We start from the raw sequence: 23,881 nt of genomic DNA, 5'->3' as shown, positions 1-23,881 counted from the left end.
AAACATGTGCAGATACCAGGTGAAAAGGATTGGGCTGCATTGTGGTCAGCAGTCAGTGTCAAACATTACAAATTAATAGTGATCTTTTGAGCAAGGTATTGGTGAGTGTTTAGCTTCCACAGAATCAGCAGCTTCTACAACAAAGGGGAGAATTTTGACAACGAACAATACCACCACCCCTAAATTCAACAAAACGAAGGAGATTCTCATCGACTTCTGGAAGCGTAAAGGAGAACATGACCCTGCCTACTTCAACGGGATGAAGTAGGAAGGGTCAACAGCTTCAACTTTTTAGGTGTCGAGATCACCAACAACCTGGTCCCTCCCATACTGACACTATTGTTAAGAAAGCCCACCAAGCCTCGACTTTCTCAGAAGACTAAGGAAATTTGGTATGTCAGCTACTACTCTCACCAACATTTACAGATGCACCGTAGAAAGCGTTCTTTCCAGTTGTATCACAGCTTGGTATAGCTCCTGCATTGCCCAAGACTGCAAGGAACTACAAAAGGTCGTGAATGTAGCCCAATCCATCCCGCAAATCAGCCTCCCATCTATTGATTCTGTCTACACTTTCCACTGCCTCAGCAAAGCAGCCAGCATAATTAAGGACCCCACGCACCCCGGACATTCCCAGTTCCGCCTTCTTCCAGCAGGAAAAGGATACTAAAGTCTGAGGTCACACACAAACCAACTCAAGAACAGCTTCTTCTTTGCTGCTGTAAGACTTTTGAATGGACTTACCTTGCACTAAGTTTATCTTTTTTTACACCCTAGCTATGACTGTATCACTAATTCTGCACTCTCTCGTTTTCTTTTCTATGAACAGTATGATTTGTCTGTATAGTGCGCAAGAAACAATACTTTTCACTGTAGGTTAATACATGTGACAATAATAAATCAAATCAAATCAAAATAAATGAATCAGGTTCATAGGGTGGAATTTTATGGCCCCTCCCACCTGCAGGTTCTTCCAGTCCACCAAAGTCACATATTACAGCCCCAGTCTGTTGTGATGGGGTCTTAAAATTCCACCCATGTACGCCAAAATAATTTTAACCTATATTATACCTGTATAATATATTCAATAATTTGTTCAAAACTGATAGGAAAGGTTTCTTTTAAGTACTGAAAGTTTGCCAATAGTTTCATTTTGTTAACACTGGAAAAACCTTTAGTCCAATAAATATGTGATAAACTGAGATGACTTGGGTGACACCTGCTGCTCCACAAACTGTCAGTATGGCACAAACTCAGTGGAGAAATGGCAAGAAATAAATGTAAATGTTACGTTATTGAACAAAATAATTGGATAAAAGTTAAGCATTTGTCCAGCTAAATATATTGTTTCCTGTTGTCACAATATTGGGTCACATTTTCCTCAGCAAATATTGCAAATTTCTATGGCAATATTTCCCATTTGGTTTAATGACACCTTTTAATTGCAAGCTTCTCCCCTGTAGGGTGAATCTGTAGTTTGTCTGCGAGTTTCTGAAGTCCGTCCCATTTGTGCCATCCTCTTGTACACTGGAAAGAATTTAAGTCTGCATATTGTGACAGATTAAGTTCCAGCCAGAATGAAAATGATTGGATAATTCCCCTGTCGAACATTGCTGTCGATAACTGGGATTAATTTCATGCACATACTTTGTAACTATACTCCATTCACTGCCTTTTACTGGAGAAATAATCAATCTGTATTATGTAACTGTCACCCACACTGCATTTATCTGGAGAAATAATTTGCCTTTAGGAGACTTTGTTATAGTTTTTGATCTTGACTTCTGTTTGCTGTAATTCATAGAAATTCTGCTTAAGTAGACTCCTGTTCACAAACTTCATAGATGTTTGCTGTAGTCCACTCTTTTAGACTCTGTTTGCTGAGTAAATAGAGCGTACCATAAGATCTGCCTGCCTGCAATGGATTGACTGGCATAGTGATGTCAATCCTCATTTCAAAAACATACATCCATCAACTGACCACAGAGAGTTCTTTGGGCCATACAATAACATAGGGTTAATAGATCAAAGCCTCTTGTTGGATCCACCTTATCACCTTCCCTAAAACACAGCACTTAAGATGCCACCTCTTGTACCTTTTGAATAAAATTACCTTACTAATCATAGCAGTTAGATTCAGGCTAATATTGTGACAAAAAACAAATATATATCAATATTTTTTTCCCTGTTTAGGAGTTTCTGAATTATATGCTTTCCCATCCTGTGAAGTACGTCATGGGAAAGTGTCTGAATGAAAAGACGCTGAAACTTACAAAAGAATACAGCAGCATTGCAATACAAGTGTGGGATGGACATTACTATGATGATGAGTGCTGTGATTTACCGGTGAGTTTGGAAACATTGGCCAGAATTTTATATGAGGACGGTAGCCCCACCCACAGGATAAATAGTAAGGGCTTGCCCACCTAGATTGGGAAGCCACAGAAAGATTATATGGTCATCACACAATTAACTGCCTGCGGTAACAGCTTTGGGCCCCTGATGAGATCCTGCCTCAAAGAGCCGCTAGCCAGTGATATGGCCAACAGCTTTCAAGTCACAGAAACAGCACCACCAGAGCTGCAGCCAGACCCCAATGAGGAACAGCATTGGAGTTTAGTAATGAGGTAAGTGGGGTGGCTTTGGCAGGGTTAGTCAGGCAGGAGAAGAAGATGCAGCAAGTTGGCCAGAGAGGAGGACAAACAGGGATATCCTTGACACTGGAGAAGCCCTCTGCTCAGCAGAGAGAGCTTGAGCAGGGGACCCTGCCACTTGAACCCACAGCCTCAGCAATGTGACATACTTAGAATCCTACATAGAATCCTACAGTCCTGAAGGAGGCCATTCAGCCCATCAAGTTTGCACCAACCACAATCCCATCCAGGCCTTATCCCCATAACCCCATGCATTTACCCTAGATAGACCCCCTGACACTAAGGGGCAATTTAGCATGGCCAATCCACCTGTGGGAGGAAACCAGAGCACCTGGAGGAAACCCATGCAGACATGGAGAGAAAGTGCAGACTCCACAGAGACAACGATCCAAGCTGGGAATTGAACCCAGATTCCTGGTGCTGTGACGGAGCAGTGCTAACAACCATTGTGCCACCGTGCCGCCCATAACTCCCCACCATTGGTAAAGTAGTAGCAGCAGGAGAGAATGTTCTGAAGTGTTCTTTCTTCAACCTTCAGACCTAAATTTAAACCAAGTTAGAACAAGTGGATTGAAAGTTTATTTTCTAAGTTAGCTAAAGGTTTTACAAGAAATATACTTAACAGGAATAACCCAGTTTCCTGTTAATGTGAGTCACAATACAAATTGCCCAATATTTTGGCATACTTTTAGGCTTATTTGGCAGAATCGCTTAGAATATCTGTTGTGGAAATAGGAACTAAAATTCAGGTTGACTAAGGCACATCTCACTGAAGCTCAACAAAACATTGTTGAGAGATGGAGCTGGCACCTTACATTATTTACTTAACCTGACTTTACTTGATCCAGGAGAGTCTAGTGCTGACAATTATGCCAAAAATGCTAATGTTTCCATTCTTCAATGGTGAGGTGGAGATGCCGGCATTGGACTTGGGTGGGCACAGTAGGAAGTCTCACAACACCAGGTTTATTTGGAATCTTGAGCTTTCAGAGTGCTGCTCTTTCATCAGGTGAGTGGAAACAAGCGCAGCATACATAGACAAAGACACAATTGCAAGATAATTACAGATCGGAATGTGAATGTGTTGTGAGACTTCTTACTGTTCAACGGTGACACTTCTGGTCTTGGCAAGATCTGTAAACACACCCAAAATGCTGCCCAGGCCAATATTCTTCCTTCAACCAACACCACCCAAAATAGGTTCACTTCATTGCTGTTTGTGGAATCTTGTAAATGCATCTCAGTTTGCTTACCTAGCAATAATCACTGCGCTTAATAAGTAATTTATTGAATGTGAACTATTTTGGGGCATCTTGAAAAATGTGAAATGCTATTTAAATGGCATTTTTTATTTCAAAAATATACAGAATGTTATATATTCTGATTTACTTCTGAGAAATGTTGCAGTGATTATACCCTTGCAAGTGTTACACTATTTCATCAAAACACTTCACAAGAATTGCAGACACGTTTTAAGCCGACAGGTTGTTATGGCAGGCATTTTATGGCTGGTTCTGCTGGATTATTTAACAGGGTTAATTTTGGATGAGGTTTTGTTCTGGGCTTCTAGGTTTTAATTTTAAAATGCTGCCAAATGCTCCTGGTTGTTTTTAAATTATTAAATACCAGGAAAAATTATCTCCTCCATGCACAAAAATAAAATTCTACTAATTTGTCCTTGGTGATCATGGTTGCAGTGAACACATTAAACTATTTGCACTTTTACTGTACTTCCCAACCTGGGGGGAGACTGTTGAAAGTGTGGCCACATGTGGTGGGCGGAGGCAAAGGAGTAGATTCTGAGGTGTTTTATGAGAAGTAGGAAGTGGAATAATTTAAGAAGAGAATTCTAAAGTTCAGGGACATGTTTGCTGAAAATTCTACTATTGATGTTTTCTTATTCATGAAATGTAGGCATCGCTGACTAGACCAGCATTTATTTCCCATCCCTAATTGCCCTTGAGAAGGTGGTGGTGAGCTGCCTTCATGAAGTGCAGTCCATGTGGTGTAGGTACACCCACAGTGCTGTTTGGGAAGCAGTTCCAGGATTTTGACCCATCAAGGCAATGGTGATATGTTTCCAAGTCAGCTGGAGTGCTGTGTGCAGTTTTGGTCGCCGCACTTGCGCAAGGATATTTTGGCCTTGGAGGGAGTGCAGAGGAGGTTCACTAGGCTGATACTGGAGATGAGGGGGTTGAACTATGAAGAGAGGCTGAATAGACTGGGCTTGTACTAGTTGGAGTTTGAGGGGGGATCTTATAGAGACATATAAGATGATGAAGGGGATGGATAGGGTAGAGGTTGAGAGGTTCTTCCCGCTCAGAAAGGACTGTAGGACTAGAGGGCACAGCCTCAAGATAAGGGGGGGCAGTTTAGAATGGAGTTGAGGAGGAACTTCTTCACTCAAAGGGTGTGAATCTCTGGAATTCTCTGCCAGTTGAAGTGGTGGAGGCTACCTCGCTAAATATATTCAAGACGCGGGTAGATAGGTTTTTGGTAGGCAAGGGGATTAAGGGTTATGGGGAGAAAGCGGGAAAGTGGAACTGATCCACTTCAGATCAGCCATGATCCTACTGAATGGCGGGGCAGGCTAGAGGGGCTAGATGGCCTACTCCTGCTCCTATTTCTTATGTTCTTATGGTGAGTGACATGGAGGGAAACTTCCAGGTGGTGGTGTTCCATATGTAACTCTCTTGCCTTTTTAGAGGATAGCGATTGTTTAAGGAGGCTTAGTGCAGTGTATCTTGTAGATAGTACACATTGCTACCGCTGTGTGTTGGCGGCATAGGCAGTGAATGTTTGTGGATGAGGTACCAACTAAGCAGGCTGCTTTCTCCTGGATGATGTCGAGCTTCTTACATGTTATTAGAACTGCAGTCAGCCAGACAAGTGGAGAGTATTCCACCATACTCCTGGCTTCTATCTTGCAGATGGTGGACAGGCTTTGGTAAGTGAGTCAGGAGATGAGTTAGTCGCCATAAGAATACTGTGTGCAGTTTTGGTTGGCTCACTGTAGGAAGGACGTGATTGCACTGGAGAGGGCGCAGAGGAGATTCAACAGGATGCCTGGGACGGAGCATTTGAGCTATGAAGAGAGGTTTGGGTTGTCTTCTTTAGAGCAAAGGAGCTGTCAGTGGAGACTCAATGGGTCGAAAGGCCTCATCTGTATTGTATATCTATGACTAACGATAATTTCATGGTCATCATTAGACTTTTAATTCCAGATTTCTTCTCCATGGTAGGATTTGAACTGAGGTCCCCAAAATATTATCTTGAGTCTCTGAATTATTAGTCCAGTGACAATACCCTACGCCACAACCAATCCTTTGGGAGTTTGCAATATAAATCCTACTCAGAAGAGTGGAGGGTGCATTTTGTAACATAAGGTTAGAAACAAAGTCAAGAATTTAAAAACCAGTGTGTTGAGAACTGAGGAGCCAATGGAGTATTGTGCAGATAGGAATGTGGGATAGGACGCAAACTGCAGAGGGCTGAACGAACTAGAGTTTATGAAAGGTACAGCCCTATAGCGTAGTGAGTACTGAAGAAATGAAGTCTAGAGGAAATGAAGTCTTTGAATGATTTTGAAAATTAATGTTAATTTTCAAAATTAAAAATGTTGATTCCTGGTATAGCTGTTGTCTGACTGGTCTGTTTCTCATTTCATCTTCTTCAGGTTATTAATGACCTTCTTCTAATAGATAAAATGAACAAATTTATGAAAGTACAATCTAACAAGAAGGGCAAAGACATGACACAACTTGTCTTGCAAAGTCTGGATCGGAGAATCCAGAAAGCTGGAAGAAACCACCCTGAATACAAACGTGAGGAACAGTTCTATGAAGAAGCAATGGCAGAGACATTCTACACACTTGTGGTTGGTATAATTATCTACTTTGTGTGAAATCTGACGTGGAGCAACACTTGAGTTGTGTAACAGTGGGTTCTCTGCTACTGACCTGTCTGTGCTACAATCAATGTAATCCTGGTATGGTTAATGAAAAAGCTCCTTTACTGTGAATATTCTCTGGTGTGCCAATTAGTTCCTAATTATAATTAAACCCATGTTGAAGAGCGATACTTGAAGAATTACAGCTGTACAATGAGCTTATTCCTGAATTTCCATAACAATATCAAAACATAATTATTAAAATAACAATATGCAAAAAAATCATTTTTTCCTTATAACTTTCATATATATATATGTATATGCCCCATTTTCCCTCCTGCAATCTAACATTACCTGATTAAATGAGTTACCTAGAAACCTGCTCCTGGGATCTCCCATCAGTGCTTTCCTATTGAGGGGTTTTAAGAAGGTGCACTAGCAGTCCTGTGTGACAGTTTTTCTGAATGTTTTCTTCCTGTGCGGGAACGCCTGTCAACTTCTCATGACAGCATGACTGAAACTGTGGACTTGTGACATGGTTTGTGCCAGCCCCACCACAGTTCCCCATCAGTCTGTGGACGTTAAAGCAAAATTCATAACATGCAGTTATATCGTTGCCAAGGTATTTCTGCCAATGCAAACCTGAGGCACTCGGATGGGACATTTCAACATCTGTCCCTGTACATTTCTTCCACACCCCCAATCTTCCTGCTTCAGTGGAGCATCCCTCAACACAGAAAGCTTCTGCCAAGGCAACTATCAAGGCTGTTTTCTATCATGGAAATCGTTTGAGCTCACAATTTAAAGTGAATGAAAATGTTCAACATATTTTACAGTAATGCTACATATTCTGATTTGATCTCCGCATCAAAGTAAAAAAAGTAACAAGATCTGAGCCAGACATGTTAATGGATACCTGCTTAGCTTTTACCTCCTATTCATACACACTAGTACACCACCCAATAATTTTAGTGGCAGCTGAATAAGGCTCTTTAAGGTACATTCTATCCCCTGCCTCAGACAAAAAAATTGTCAAAATTTGAAGTTTGGATAAACTGTGTGCAGATGATTTGTTTTATATTAATTGCACCCCTGAAAATGTGTTGCAGTGAGACAGTGCCTTTATATGCTTGAAGTTAAAGACGTCAAGCCTCTGTGCTCAATGACATTCGACTCCACTGACCATATGTGGCTGGGTAATTTATATTCCTGTAATCAATGTGTAATCTGTTATGGCTCTCCAGGGGTGGCATAAGTTATCCAATGACTATAAGTAAAGTGAATTCTTAAAAACTGGAATATACATCCAATGTAGGCATTCATTCCATGCTTTACAAAAATTATCTCTGTTCATAAGTTTCTTTTCCAACCCATTGCATACAATGATATTTGACTTATTTTCAGAGTGACTCCGATGTGTTGTTTAGAGACATCCAAGAAGTTTTAATTTGTGTTCAGCTTGGGTTAATGAACTGAGATACCAGGATGTGCACTGGTAAAGGAAATTACATAATAACAATTCTGTTGCAATGCGCATAAATTTACTTTCTGCCTCATGACCTATTTCTGTTTGAACTTCATACAATACCTCAAAGGAACTGGCCTCATCGGACCCTAGACCAAAGGTCTATATCTAATGCTCTTTTCCTTTCACTGAGGCAGTTCTGACAAATTTGGAAATTTTACTCTATGAACTATATTTATTAGGGATTCTAAAGTTAGCCTCAATTCTTGAAAGCAAGGAAAAAATGGAGTAATATTTTCCTCTAAAAAACTACCCCTCAAATCATTCTTAAATTTGCTCACTAATTCCAAACTCCTCGCTATCTGTTCAGCCACCCACATTGATACCGTCTCAGTCAATGTACTCCACAACTTAAGATTTGTATCTTAACAACACATAAACATCTTGGTTCTATAACCTTCAATGCCTTTGCCTTGACACAGCAGCCACTTTTGCAACCTCCAGTGTGCTTGGACATATGGTGAGTGACCAGATTGGCTGTTCACTACAAGACTTACCTCTGGCACCTCAAGTTACATTGTTGCTCCTTTTCAGTGACCAAAATGCCTTGCTCCAACGTTATCCTGGAGAGTAGAAATAAATCTAAGATAAATGCGAAATACTGCGGATGCTGGAATCTGAAATCAAAACAGAAAATGCTGGAAAATCTCAGCAGGTCTGACAGCATCTGTGGAGAGAGACTAGAGCCAATATTTCAAATCTGGATGTCCCATTGTCAGAAGTCTTAACTTGGGTTCACCTTGGGCTAATGAGCTAAGATACCAGAATGTGCGCTGATAAAGGGAGTTACATTTGGCAACCCAATTATACTCTGACGACGGGTCATCCTGACTCGAAACATTGGCTCTATTCTCTCTCCACAAATGCTGTCAGACGTGCTGAGATTTTCCAGCATTTTCTGCAGAAATAAATCTCTGTATCTCCTAATATTTATCTCAAACTCAAAGCATGAAGTAAACATAGATATTTCTGTGTCCAAAGTCAAGATCTTGGGCAGAATTTTGTCATTTTTTTTTAGCAAAGTATCATCCCTAGTGGGAAAAGTGGAGGGTAGCCCACCAGCTGCACTGCCTTCTTATCCCAACATAATTTTAGACTTTCTGCCAAAAGAAATCTAGGGGATAGTAGAAGGGCATCCAATGCCTGGATACCTACTTCCTAACAGGGTTTGGTAACAATATGAAGCAAATGTCCTGGCTGCTTTTCTACTCTCTAAACCAAGATACTGAGGCCAATTGGAGCCCCCTTACTAGACTCTATCAACTCAGCATAGATGGGACTGAACAAGGTTAATTAAACATTGCCTTTACCACTTGAGCCATTTAGAAACTTTGTTCATGCTATTAAATGCAGAACTTAGGCTGTTTCTGTTGCCCTTACGTACTTACTTTTCATGCTCTTGTGGACATGCTCGTGTTGCTAGCAGACTCTTGGACCTGGATACATAGATGTCAGCCATAGCTCATTGGCATTATTTTCACCTTTGAGTCAGAACGTTGTCACTCTCCAGGGACTTGAGCTCCAAAATCTAAGCAATCACTTTAAATGTGTCATCTTTCAGATGAGACATTACACCAAGGCCACATCTATACAATGACATGTTCTCGTGAAAGATTCCATGGCACCATTTCAAAATAGAGAAGCGGAATTCTCCCCGTGTTCTCATTAATAGTCACTCTTTAATCAACAGCTAAAAACAGATTATCTGGTTATTATCACATGCTGCATTCCTTCATCACACCAGTGGCTACACGTCAAAAGTACTCTATTAGGGCTTATAAAAGCAAGTATTTCTTTTGGGTACAATAAGTGTTTGAAATATAATGGCTGGAATTTTCCAGCCATTCACACCAGCAGGATTCTTTGGTCCCACTGCAGTGAACGGTGATTTGGCAGAACACCAAATTCTCCATCCTTGCTTTCAGCAGCCGCAAGGCATCAATGGCCAGGAAGTTCCAACCAGTGTTTGTATAAGCAAATTGGAATTCAAAAGTTCTAATTTTTATTTCTGTTGTCTAAAACAGGAATCAGCGCTAATGAATGCAGGATATGGACCTCTCTGAATGATAGTCAAATGATGTAAGTGGAAAAGACATTCACATATGTAAATTCCATGGCTACAAGGATCTGTAATCTCCCTGGAAACATTTTTTTTTAAAACCTGCAACTTAAAAGTCTTGCATGCACAATTTCTCTCCTGACAGTCCATCTCTTTACCTCTTTATAAAACTTTTTTGATAACGTATTTTTTTCCTATGAACAGAAATTTCAATGATAAGATGACAAACCAAACAAAAGAAGACTTGCTGCTTCCATGGAGTGAACTGCCAGTGTTTGATAGAGGGTAATTTTATCCTAAGCTGCAAGTGAAGCATAAACACCTCCATGGACTGATTGGACCAATTGGCCTGTTTTGGGATTGTACATCCTACGTAATTCTATATGCATGCTAGGAACTGAGGTGCTTATGTGTAATACTGCTTTTACACAACATCTGATTTCACTGTCTATTGAGTAATTTTGGGTGAGTGTGGAACTGCTATTCTACCTGATCCTTTGGAATTCTTGAGTGAAGAGTGGAATTAAAATTAATCCATCACAAAAAATTTCTGAAGAACTGAATTTCAAATTGTAACCAGAAGGTGGGTTATTGCAAGAAGTTGTTTTTGAATGTTTCAAACTTGTCTTTATTACATTAGATAAAACAAAGTTGACAACACTTTCCTGGCTCTCCACCTATAAGCCTGGATGTCTCAGATAGGGGGAATGTGTTTGGAGGCCAAAGTTCTGCAAAACAGTTGTCTATTGTTCCTTCCATTTAAACAAACTTGAAATCAGGTAGATTCCATTACAAATTTGTACTCCAAACTAGCCCACCAGTTCAACACCCACTGGACTCACATATGATTCAGTGCAATTGTCTGCAGACATCCCCATATTGGTGATAATTGGGTGAGTCTTGGATGCAGTAGATGGGTTGGCTAGAGAATTGCTATTATAATGAGACCCTCAATATCAAGAAAATGAAGGAGGTAGTCATCGACTTCAGGAAGCGCAGTGGAGGACATGCTGCTGTCTACTTCAATAGGGATCAAATGGAAATGGTTGAGAACTTCAAGTTTCTAGGTGTCCAGACCACCAGCAACCTGTCATGGTCCTCTATGCTGATGTTATAGTTAAGAAAGCCCACCAACGCCTCTACTTTCTCACGAGACTAAGGAAATTTGGCATGTCCACTATGACTCTCACCAACATTTATAGATGTACCACAGAAAACATTCTTTCTGGCTGTATCACTTGCTATGGTTCCTGCTCTGTCCAAGACCACAAGAAACTACAAAGGATCGTGAATGGAGCCCAGTTCATCTTGCACACCAGCCTCCCAGTCGTTGATTCTGTCTACACTTCCTACTGCATTGGAAAAGCAGCCAGCATAATTAAGAACCCCGTGCACCCCAGATATTCTGTCTTCCACCTTCTTCCATCATGAAAAAGATACAAAAGTAATTCTAACCCACTGGAACCCCTGTAGCATTTTAACTCTGAGCTTGGCATCCAGGCATTTTTTGAGTGACCTTGTCTTGTTGAATATCCTACTTGATAGGTTATTTGAGACATTTATCACTCTTTGCGAGAAGATCTTTTTAGTATCTGTGCCAAATTGACTTTTCTCCAGTTTATATTTATAACATCTTGTCCTGCTGCCTGTCTTATCTTAAAGTATTATTCCTGATTTATCTTACCTAAACCATTTAGCATTTTATTTACTACAGAGGACTTCCCCCTTAAATCTTTAGCTGTAGAGATTGAACTTTTTCAACCTTTGCCCTGCACTCAAAATGGTTGGACTTAAACCTGGTGTTGTGACACTTCTTACTGTGTCGACCAGAATTGTGCACAGTATTCTGTATTCCAATGTACTGTACAAAATTAGTATTGTACATTAAAAGCTCAAGTGTCCCTCTTCCCACATCCCCTTCTATATTGGATAAACTCAGCACTTTGTTTAGTGTCTCCTCTCAGTCGCGTGTCTGAGATTGGTAACTGAATGGAGAATGGCCTTGTCCATGTAGTGACAAGTGTGGATTGTGCTCCAAAGCAGTACCTCACTAGACTACCTCATGACACTGCTCTTTTTCTTACCTGAGCTACACATAATAATCATTCCTGGAGCAGGTTTGCTGCTGAATGTAGTTTATGCTGATTCTACAGTTGATCTTTTTCATTCCTCTTACAACTGTTCAATTTAAGGCTGGTTACTGTAAATCCAGTGGAGCAAGAGTCAATGCAAAAATGCTTAAGTTGGTGAATAAAATCTCCTTGGTCTTCCTGTTTTGTATAATATGATTTTTATGGTGGTGTTTTTATTCATTTAAAATGATTTTACTAGCTATTTGTTGTGCTGTGAGCAACCTGCACCCTCAGTTAATTCCCACAGTGCTGTAAATCTGCTGCTGAGGGGGCCAGTTGGGTAATCTCTTTCCAGAAATTCTGTGCCAGGAGGTGCACGGTAACAACTCTACATTACCTTCCCAACAGATTTTCTTTTCGCTGTAGCTTCAGCTTGTCCTTTCAACATTCAAAAGGCTGAAGTCCGAATGTGTCAATAATCTCCTGCTGTTGGAGAACTACAGAAGTGTTGGGAATCAGACCTTTAACTTTCTAACCCAGATGTCATCTGTTCTCTGACTTTGTAGTGTAGTGAAATGACTACCTTCAAAGGTAGAAATCCCTGCTAAGAAAAATCCTCTGAACAGAATGATTTTTTCGTACTGCTAGGTCTCTCAGTGCGAGTCTTCAAAAAGGATCAGAATTTCTATTGCTGGAACCATATTAGAAAAGGAGTTAGAGGTGATTTCTGAGGAGTCTGCACAAGCGAGTGAAACTAATTACATTTGCTTTGCCTGTTGCTTTTTGTCTCTGGATTACTTAAAACTAGGCGTACCACTTTTTTGGAACAGCCTTTAAATTTTGTTGACATCAGCATCTCATCCACCAGTTTCCTGAAAAGAAAGATACAAAATGTTTGACTGCCCACAGCTACAAGTTTGCACTCTATGGTGATTCTCGCATGGACACTTGTTCAAAGAGCTGTGCAATGGAAGAGGTAGATAACAATCAGTAAGAGAAGTGTTTTGGGGGTGGGGGGATTCTGAAAGGTGTGTTGAAGGCTTTCGAAGCAGGGAGAAAGGTAGAAATGGAAAGTGGTTCTGAGAAAGAATTTGAGAGGAGAGGTTGTAAATGACTTTCTCTCAATTGTGATGACCTGTGTGTTGGAAAAAGCCTATCTTCTTTTGCATGCTATCCCGTTGAGAACAAAGAGGACAGGGGAATAGTTTGAAAGAAGGTTCCAAGAAATGTCCACGTGATCTGGAGTTGCCATGGGAATGAACAGTTAAGAAGCAAAGGATAAATAGAAAGCTAATTGTAGTGTGGTTGGGTTTCAGCCTTTTTTATGTTTGGCAGTTCCATTTGTCTCTGGCCGTGGCACCCACAAATCACCATGGAACTGATTAAAATATTTGAGTTCTAATTTAAATCCTATTCACAGGCCCAGGACAGTTTCCGGCCCCATCCCCCACCAGGAGTGTCTTTTTACAGTAACTACCTGCTAATGGGGAACTATTGACTCAACTCTGCTGGACTAAAGGGAGGCCACGGAGGCCCCTAAGGTGGGGGGTAAGGGGAGTTCCCCTTGGCATTGCCAGCCTACACCCTAGCACTGCCCATGAGGCACCTTGGCACTGCCCACCATGGCATGGCCAGAGGAGGGTGGGGCCTGTAGGGGGCTGGAGGGTGGAGATTCCCACTGCCACTCTACATAGGGAATCAGTGGCAAAGAGAGGAAAGGGGTGATCAGGGCTGGTTATCGGTGTTGGAGGGAGTAGCTTGCCAGGGAGGGGGATGAGTCGGGGAGATTGGGACTGCCAGGGTTGTGTGCTGGGGTGGGGGGAAATCAAGATAGGTTGTGGGGGGGGGATGGAGGGACAGGGGTCACAGCTAGCCCAGACATGTCCGGGAGGCCAGCAATTGGAACATTGGGGTTTGGAGGGCCATCGATGGGGGGTTGAAGTGCTGGCCAGCGATTGAGCTAGCTCGCAATCAGAGGCCAGCAATGTGGGCTACTGCTCATGTGCCAATCTCGGTGCTGACAATCGGAGTGTGTGCAGTCGCCCACTCAGGGCTATGCTGTCGGCCTCGCCTGTGGAAATAGGCCCCACCCACAGATTTTTAATGAGTTTCATGCCCGGGTACTCAGTGATGAACAGAGTGTGGGAGATTCATTTTGAAAATCCCACTTAAAAAAAGCAGCAGATTTACTCCAGTTTTTACACAAATTAAGCACTTTGAATTTTTTTTTGGGAGAATTCCACTCCATCACTTCCAGGTTTCCCTCCAAGTCACACACCATCTGCACTTGGATATATTACCTTTCCTTCATAGCTACTGAATCAATCATCATTACCAGCCAGGAATGGGTAATGAATGTTGAGCTTGTCTATGACACCCCCATCACATCCCTAGAATGAATTTTTAGAAAATCACCCATTTTCATACACAAGTATTTCATAATACTTTCTATTGGCCTGATATTTTCCTTTGAAAATGTCAAATCAACCTAATGATTTGAACAGCTCAATTTACTTAAATGCCCCTCAAACAATTGCTGGGACTTATTGGATTTATGTAACTGCTAACATAATTCGAAAGGATCTGCCAGTCACACAGCATGTTTATATTTAAAATAGGGCTTCAAGCAAATCCATTGAGTGATAACCAAACAAAGTCACAACATTTATACCAAATTATCCTTGTGAGTATGATGCTGACTATGGGTGTTTTTTTAAAATTACTGAGTGTGACTGAATTAAAGGTACTGCTTCAAAATCAAACTTAGATAGTAAATAGTGTATCATTGCCACAGATCATGATTATACAAAACATTAAGTCAAACGCGATATCAGAAGAATAATTTTTCCATTTTTCAAATGTGTGAAATATACTTCTGAATGAAATTAGACCATAAGACATAGGAGCAGAATTAGGCCACTCGGCCCATCGAGTCTGCTCCGACATTCAATCATGGCTAATATTATTTCTCATTCCCATTCTACTGCCTTTTCCCCATAACTCCTGATCTCCTGAAATAGCGAATGATGTGTGTCAAATAACAGCTTTAAAAAGGAAGTTGAATTGCAAGTCATAAAGATATTTACAATTATAATTAATGGCAATGTTGAGATATGATTGTGGCCATGAAAGTTGACTGGTTTTGTTCTTTGACATACAAAATATACCATTTTGTCCTGGGAAGAGCACCTGGACCTTAGGTGAACATTGTGTATGGTGAGACATCTGATGCAAGTAGTATGCATTGTCTGGAATGTACAACACAGAATGTAAAATTGTATATCATAGAGCAAGGTTCTCAACCATTTTGCCTCTGTGACCTTTTCCTATGTTATAAATATTCCACAGATGCCCCCCAGTAACAAGGTACTTTTTCTGTTTAAAGATTTGTTACACAGTTAAGCAGTTATATTAATATATTTGAATTATTTGATAAACTTGTTGCTGGTACTGAATGGCCCCTGTCACATCCAGCTGGATCTTACAACAGAAATTCAGATGGCTCACCATATACAATGAGCTGCAGGTGCTCTTAAAAGCTGATGCTTTCAGAGTGGCTAAAAGTAGTGGGCGATTAGAAGATTGGGAAAGGTTTAAAAATCAACAAAGAATGACAAAGAGGTTGATAAAGAAAGGAAGGATAGACTATGAAGCTAAACTAGCACTAAATATAAAGGACAGTAAGAGTTTTCACAAATATATAAAGAAGAGGAGGCTGGCTAGAGTGAATATTGGACCCTTAGAGGATGAGAGGGGGCATTTAGTGGTGGGAGATGAGGAAATGGCTGAGGCCTTAAATAAGTTTTTTGCCTCAGTCTTCACGGAGGAGGACATGAATTGTTTGCCGGATATTAAAGATAGAAGGATGGTAGGAGTTGAGGGCCTGAATGTGATTACTGTCACTAGAGAGGTAGTGCTTGATAGACTAATGGGACTGAAGGTGGACAAGTCCCCAGGACTGGATGGAATGCATCCCAGGGTCCTGAAGGAAATGGCAGAGGTGATAGCGGATGCCTTAGTGATTATTTACCAAAGTTCACTGGATTCCGGGGAAGTGCCAGAAGATTGGAAAACGGCTAATGTAACACCGCTGTTTAAAAAAGGTAGCAGACAAAAGGCAGGGAATTATAGGCCGGTTAGTTTAACGTCTATAGTTGGAAAAATGCTTGAATCCGTCATCAAAGAAGAAATAGCGAGGCACCTAGAAAGGAATGGTTGGATAGAGCAGACGCAACATGGATTCGTTAAGGGGAAGTCGTGTTTGACAAATTTATTGGATTTCTATGAGGATGTGACCAGTGCGGTAGACAGAGGGGAACCGGTGGATGTGGTGTTTCTAGATTTTCAAAAGGCATTTGATAAGGTGCCTCACAAAAGGTTGCTTCAGAAGGTTAGGGTGCACGGAGTTGGGGGTAAGGTGTTAGCGTGGATAGAGGATTGGTTGTCTAATAGGAAGCAGAGAGTTGGTATCAGTGGGTGCTATTCTGATTGGCGGTTGGTGACTAGTGGAGTGCCGCAGGGATCGGTGCTGGGGCCTCAGCTATTTACCATTTATATAGATGATCTGGAGGAGGGGGCTGAGTGTAGGGTGATGAAATTTGCTGATGACATGAAGATGAGTGGAAAAGCAAATTGCGTGGAGGGTGTGGAAAGTCTGCAGAGGGATCTGGATAGGCTGAGTGAGTGGGCGAGGACCTGGCAGATGGAGTATAATGTTAGCAAGTGTGAGGTTATCCATTTTGGCAGAAATAATAGTAGGAGGGATTACTATTTAAAGGGCGAAAAGCTGCAGCATGCTATGGTGCAGAGGGACCTGGGGGTCCTTGTGCATGAGTCGCAAAAACCCAGTCTGCAGGTGCAGCAGGTGAACAAGAAGGCGAATGGAATGTTGGCCTTTATAGCGAGGGGAATAGAATATAAAAGTAGGGAGGTCTTGCTGCAACTGTACAGGGTACTGGTGAGGCCGCAGCTGGAGTACTGTGTGCAGTTTTGGTCGCCGCACTTGCGGAAGGATAACTTGGCCTTGGAGGGAGTGCAGAGGAGGTTCACTAGGCTGATACCGGAGATGAGGGGGTTGGACTATGAAGAGAGACTAAATAGACTGGGTCTGTACTTGTTGGAGTTTAGAAGGATGAGGGGGGATCTTATAGAGACGTATAAGATAATGAAAGGGAGGGATAGGGTGGAGGTAGAGAGATTCTTCCTGCTTAGAAAGGATATCAGGACTAGAGGGCACAGCCTCAAGATAAGGGGGGGCAGTTTAGATCGGAGTTGAGGAGGAACTTCTTCACTCAAAGGGTGGTGAATCTCTGGAATTCTCTGCCCGTTGAAGTGGTGGAGGCTACCTCGATAAATATATTTAAGTCACGGGTAGATAGTTTTTTTAACAGACAAGGGAATTAAGAGTTATGGGGAGAAAGCGGGAAAGTGGAACTGATCCACTTCAGATCAGCCATGATCTTATTGAATGGCGGGGCAGGCTCGAAGGGCTAAATGGCCTACTCCTGCTCCTGCTCCTATTTCTTATGTTCTTATGTTCTTCCCAGTGCAAAATGGTATGTCAAAGAACAGAACCAGTCAATTTTCATGACCATCTGCATCTTGCTTGTGACACTTCTGGGACTCAGACCCAGGAACACAAGCACTCAGTGACAGGGGGCTGTTTGATCACCTGCCTGGGTCATGCTCAGCTTTGTAAACAGCTGAACAAGCAGTTTATAATAAACAGTTAAGACTCTCTCACAGTCTCTCTGTCTCTCTCTGTAATTCTCCCTCAGTGTACCTCCCATGCAGGTGCCAGAGTGTGGCAATTAGGGGATATTCACAGTAACTTCATTGCAATATTTATGTAAGCCTACTTTTGTCAATAATTAATAGACAAGTACATGTCAGGAAATAATTCTGGTGCCACCATTCGATAATAAACCAGGGGGAGAATTAGATTTGGGGACTCATCTGCTCCAACATCAGTGGCAATAGTGGTAGCCACAGCTCATCTTTTCTGTTAAGTACTCTCTGTCATCTTATGCTTCTCCCCATGCTGGTAGTGTGCAAGTTGATGAGCTGTACTCTTAGGGTGGCACAGTGGCACAATGGTTAGCACTGCTGCCTCATAGTGCTAGGGACCTGGGATCAGTTCCTGGCTTGGGTGACTGTGTGGAGTTTGCACATTCTCCCCATGTCTGTCTGGGTTTTCTCCAGGTGCTCTGGTTTCATCCCACTGTCCAAAGATACCCCAAAACCAACCCCCCCCCCCCCCCCCCCCCCCCCGGTCCAAAGATGTGTGGGTTAGATGGATTGACCATGCTAAATTGCCTCTTAGTATCAGGGGGATTAGCTCGGGTAAATGCGTAGGGTTATGGGAACATGTGTGGGATTGTGGTTGGTGCAGACCCAATGAGCTGAATGGCCTCCTTTTGCACTGTAGGATTCTATGATTCTAAGTGCATGCCAGGAATAGTGTGGTGGAATGAAATGGAAATTTTAAAAGCACTTTACTCTTGCAAGTTTGGAAGACCTCCTTGAGACCTTCTTGTAGACCCTTAGGGAGTTGTGAAACCCATTGAGAGCCCCTGCCTGAGGTTCAAATGAATTAGAGTTAGAGATTAGGCAATAAATATGCAAGTAATGAAAATCTTTCCAGAGCAATCTGAGTAAAATCCATGATTAAAATAGTGCCATAGAATTTATACATCCACCTGAGAGAGCAGATACTTCATCCCAAAGACAGCACTTCTGATAATGCAGCACTCCCTCAGTATTGGCAATGAGCATGGATCACAAATCTCCCAAGTGGGATTTGAATCGTACTACCTGTTGACCATGTTAAGGCAGGGTTAGTTAAATGGTGAATGAATGGAGAGGTGAGATGGTGAAATCACTTCAACATTTTTAGAGGGAGGCAATGGCCTAGTGGTATTATTACTAATCCACGAAACTCAGCTAATGATCTGGGGACCTGGGTTCAAATCCTGCCATGGCAGTTGGTAGAATTTGAATTCAATAAAATATACCTGAAATTAAGAATCTACTGATGACCATAAAACCATTGCTGATTGTTGGAAAAATCCATCTGGTTGACTAATGCCCTTTACAGAAGGAAATCTGCTGTCCTTACCTGTGACTCCAGAGCCACAGCAATATGATTGATTCTCAACTGCCCTTGTGCAAATAGGTAAGGACAATATATGCCGGCCAGCCACGGACTCCCATGTTCCATGAATGAATAAAAAGCAATAAAGCAGATTGTATTTGATCAGTAAAAAGAATAGGCTTGATGGACTGAATGGCCTTTTCTCACATTATGTTTTCTTATGATTTTCTCAAAAGGTGATTTTACTGGACAGTGTCCAATGGGAATGGGGAGAAAGAATCTGCCCCAGTTCAATATACATAGAATCCTAACAGCCAGCAGACAGGATAGTACCATCAGTCTGAGCTAATTTGACTGAAACTCCTTGAAATTAAAGGCTCGTGTTTGATCTATCATAACCATTTTTAAAAGGTGGAGGATTGTTGAATTTTGTTATAGAAACTGTGTTGAAAAACCTAGTCTTTGATATGAATACATATTTTGGTTCTGAAAAGAGGTATACATTAGAATCTGGCATATTATCTGTGACCTGTATAAGAGTAGAAAGCAGCCTCATGTCATGATCAAATTGGATTGGGTTCAAAATGAAATCCTCCCCAAGACTTAGCGTGGCTCACATGGAGTGAAAATATCAGCATAGTTTTTGCATCTGTCGGGAGGTTCAAATAAATTAGAGTTGGAGATTATGCAATAAATATGCAAGAGGAAAATATTGCTGATTCTAGAAATAGAATCATAGAATCACTACGATACAGAAGAAGGCCATTTGGTCCATCGAGTCTGTACCGACCACAATCCCACCCAAGCCCTATTCCCGTAACCCTTAATTACCGTGCTAATCCACCTGATACTAGGGTCAATTTAGCATGGCCAGTCAACCTAACCTGCATATCTTTTGACTGTGGGAGGAAACTGGAGCACATGGGGAGAAAGTGCAGACTCCGCACAGATAGTGACCCAAGCCCTCCTCCTCTGGACCTTCTGAGATTTTCCAGCATTTTCTGTTTTGTGGAATCGACAGTGGAAGTATGGATGCTCTATGTATCGTTCCATGAAAATTACTCTGAGTCACCACTTGAGTGCTAAACCTGCTGATGTCTGTTTTAACACCTGCAGCTTGGTGTTTGCACATTCTCCTCGTGTCTGCATAGGTTTTCTCCGGGTGCTCCAAAGATCCAAAGATGTGTGGGTTAGGTCAATTGGCCACACTGAAAAATTGCCCCTTAGTGTCCTGAGATGCGTAGGTTAGACGGACTAGCAGGTAAATATGTAGGGATATGGGGTAGGGCCTGAATGGGATTATGGTCAGTGCAGAGTCAATGGGCCGAATGGCCTCTTTCTGCACTGTAGGGTTTGTATGATGATTGTATGAAGCACATTTAAATCATGGTCAACTCCAATTAGCCCCAGAGTTGCAGCCTAAAACTAGCTACCTACCTTTTTCCCATTTGTGAATAACCAGATTATTCCCATTTTGAACTACTTGTTTTATTAGCACAGTACCCACATAATGACTAATTTCCCCAAATAACCCCTGAAGTCAGTTGAGAAGGAATTTTGTCGTCCGTTGAAGTGTAAATCTGCTGTAAGTCTAATGGGGCACTAGGACCATGCAGAGTGGATGAGTTAATTGGGCCCCCAATAAGTGGTCACAGGTGTCTCTGGTTTAAATTTACTTGCAAGGGATTTGATCATGGGCAGACCTTTAGGGAGGGGTGGTAGAGTTTTGTGGTGTATTTTTTTTGTTGTTGTCGTCTTTGTGAACCTAATGAAATGTGTAGACTTGCTGAACTGTCTAGACCTAACTTGGTTGAATTGGTACTGTACGTTGGTCAAGTGTTGGCCTTCCTGACATAAGGGATCACAGTTGGAAACATTTGATAGTAGAGAAGGAGATAGTTAGGCAAAGGGGTGCTGAAAAAGCCTCAAAATAGAGCAGTGCAAGTGGGGTACTGTTCCCACTGTGGGGAGAGTCTACAGAAGTTGATTCTCAACTGCCCTTGTGCAAATAGGTAAGGACAATATATGCCGGCCAGCCACGGACTCCTAGATAGGCTGGGTGAATGGGCCAGGAAATGGCAAATGGAATTTAATGTTGGCAAGTGTGAGGTGGTCCACTTTAGTAGGAATAATGGTAGGAAGGATTATTACTTACGTGGAGAAAAACTGCAGCAGGCGATGGTGCAGAGGGACCTCGAGGTCCTTGTGCATGAGTCGCAAAAACCCAGCTTGCAGGTGCAGCAGGTGGTCAGGAAGGCTAATGGGATGCTGGCCTTCATCACGAGGGGGATTGAATATAAAAGTAGGGAGGTCTTGCTGCGGCTGTATAGGGCATTGGTGAGGCCGCAGCTGGAGTACTGTGTGCAGTTTTGGGCGCCGTACTTACGCAAGGACATTTTGGCCTTGGAGGGAGTGCAGAGGAGGTTTACTAGGCTGATGCCGGAGTTGAGGGGGTTGAGCTATGAGGAGAGGCTGAATAAATTAGGCTTGTACACGTTAGAGTTTAGAAGAATGAGGGGAGATCTCATTGAGACGTATAAGATGATGAATGGGATGGATAGGATAGAGGTGGAGAGACTCTTCCTGCTCTGAAAGGATAGCAGGACTAGGGGGCACAGCCTCAAGATAAAGGGGGGCCGGTTTAGAACAGAGTTGAGGAGGAACTTCTTCACTCAAAGGGTGGTGAATCTCTGGAATTCTCTGCCCGTTGAAGTGGTGGAGGCTACCTCGCTAAATATTTTTAAGACGCGGGTTGATGGGTTTTTGACAAGAGAGGGGATTAAGGGTTATGGGGAGAGGGCGGGAATGTGGAACTGAGCCACGACGGATCAGCCGTGATCTTATTGAATGGCGGGGCAGGCTTGAAGGGCTAGTTGGCCTACTCCTGCTCCTATTTCTTATGTTCTTATGTTCCGCAGGTTGTGTGTTGAGATGAATGGATGTAAGGGGTTGCTGAGGCAGAATATGTCAAGGCCGTAAGGGAATTTGTCTTGAGTACTACTTACTGCAGGGTGAGCAGTTAGTGGAGATTTGTGAGCATAGCAGTGGAATAAGTTACCAGTTACATATTTTGGGGGAGTAGTGTCAAAAGCAAGGTGGCTGTGCAAGAATTCAGTTAATTTATTGGAGGGTGAGGGTAAATGTTGGACAGAGATAAGGGTGGGATTTTACAGCCTTGCTTGTCCTGAAACTGTAAAATCCCACTTGAGGTCAACAGACCTTCTCATTGTCTGCCCCTCACTTGCTCTGATTCCCATGGGGGTAGAGTGGTAAAATTCTAGTGCCGGAACAAAGAAAACTACAACACAGGAAAAGCCCTTTAACCCTTCAAGCCTGTACTGATAATGCTGCTTGACTGAAATAAAACCCTTTACCCTTCTGGGGGCCGTATCTCTCTATTCCCATCCTATTTGTTTATTTGTCCAGACACACCTTAAAACTCACTATTGTATCTACTTCCTCTGCTGGCAGTGAGTTTCAGACACTTACCACTATCTGTGTCTTTTTTTTTAAAAAAAACTTGCCTCCTTTAAACCTTGCACCTTTTAAACCTATGCCCCTCAGTAATTGACCCTTTCACCATGGGGGGAAAAAGCTTCTGACTATCTACTCTGTCCATGCCTCTCGTAAGCCTGTAGACTTTTATCAGGTTGCCCCTCAACCTCCATTGTTCCAGTGAGAACAAATCGAGTTTTTCCAACCTCTCTTCGTAACTAATGCTCTCCATACCAGGCAACATCCTGGTAAATCTTTTCTGTACTCTCTCTAAAGCCTCCACCACTTTCTGGTGGTGTGGTGACCAGAATTGAACATTATATTCCAAGTGTGGCTTAACTAAGGTTCTTTAAAACTTGAATGTGATTTGCCAATTTTTAAACTCAATGCCCTGGCCAATGAAGTATGCCATATGCCTTCTTGACTATCTTCATCTGCGTTGCCACTTTCAGTGACCTGTGTACCTGTACACCCAGATCCCTCTGCCTATCAATACTCTTAAGGGTTCTGCCATTTTCTGTACATTTCCTTCCAAAATGCATTACCTCACATTTGTCCAGATTAAACTCCCATCTGCCATTTCTCCGCTGAAGCCTCCAACTGATTTATATCCTCTGATGGTTGTCACCGCTATCTGCAATGCCACCAACCTTTGTGTCATCCGCAAACTTACTAATCAATCCAGTTACAGCAAAGATCCCAGCACTGATCTCTGCGGAATGCCACTTGTCGCAGAATCCTCCATTCAGAAACATACCTTCCACTGCTACCCTCTTTCTTCTAGGACTGAGCCAGTTCTAGATCCACCTTGCTAACTCACCTCTGATCCTATGCCACTTCACTTTCTGTACCAGTCTGCCATGAGGGGCCTCGTGGGCACAGCCTCAGGATAAAGGGGGGTGCGGTTTAGAACGGAGTTGAGGAGGAACTTCTTCGCTCAAAGGGTGGTGAATCTCTGGAATTCTCTGCCCGTTGAAGTGGTGGAGGCTACCTCGCTCAATATTTTTAAGACGCGGGTTGATAGGTTTTTGATAGGCAAGGGGATTAAGGGTTATGGGGAGAGGGCGGGAATGTGGAACTGAGCCATGACAGAT

General features: G+C 42.3%; 1 protein-coding gene across 1 annotated transcript in view; it reads left to right on the top strand.

Annotated features, from left to right (window-relative positions):
* The window catches only part of LOC145357451 (uncharacterized), a 59,337-nt gene extending 46,939 nt beyond the window's left edge, over window positions 1–12,398 (top strand). The window contains exons 15-17 of the mRNA XM_080210802.1: window positions 2,194–2,346; window positions 6,331–6,531; window positions 10,093–12,398. Coding sequence (XP_080066928.1) covers window positions 2,194–2,346; window positions 6,331–6,531; window positions 10,093–10,131 — 393 coding nt within the window. The 3' untranslated portion in view covers window positions 10,132–12,398. The remainder of the gene's footprint in view (window positions 1–2,193; window positions 2,347–6,330; window positions 6,532–10,092) is intronic.
* Window positions 12,399–23,881: the final 11,483 nt, after the last annotated feature.

Source organism: Carcharhinus amblyrhynchos, chromosome 23 (assembly GCF_965287045.1).
Source record: "Carcharhinus amblyrhynchos chromosome 23, sCarAmb.v2.hapA, whole genome shotgun sequence".
NCBI classification, from domain to species: domain Eukaryota; kingdom Metazoa; phylum Chordata; class Chondrichthyes; order Carcharhiniformes; family Carcharhinidae; genus Carcharhinus; species Carcharhinus amblyrhynchos.
Note: the sequence above shows the minus strand (reverse complement) of the source record. Positions and strands in the feature narration are given on the sequence as shown.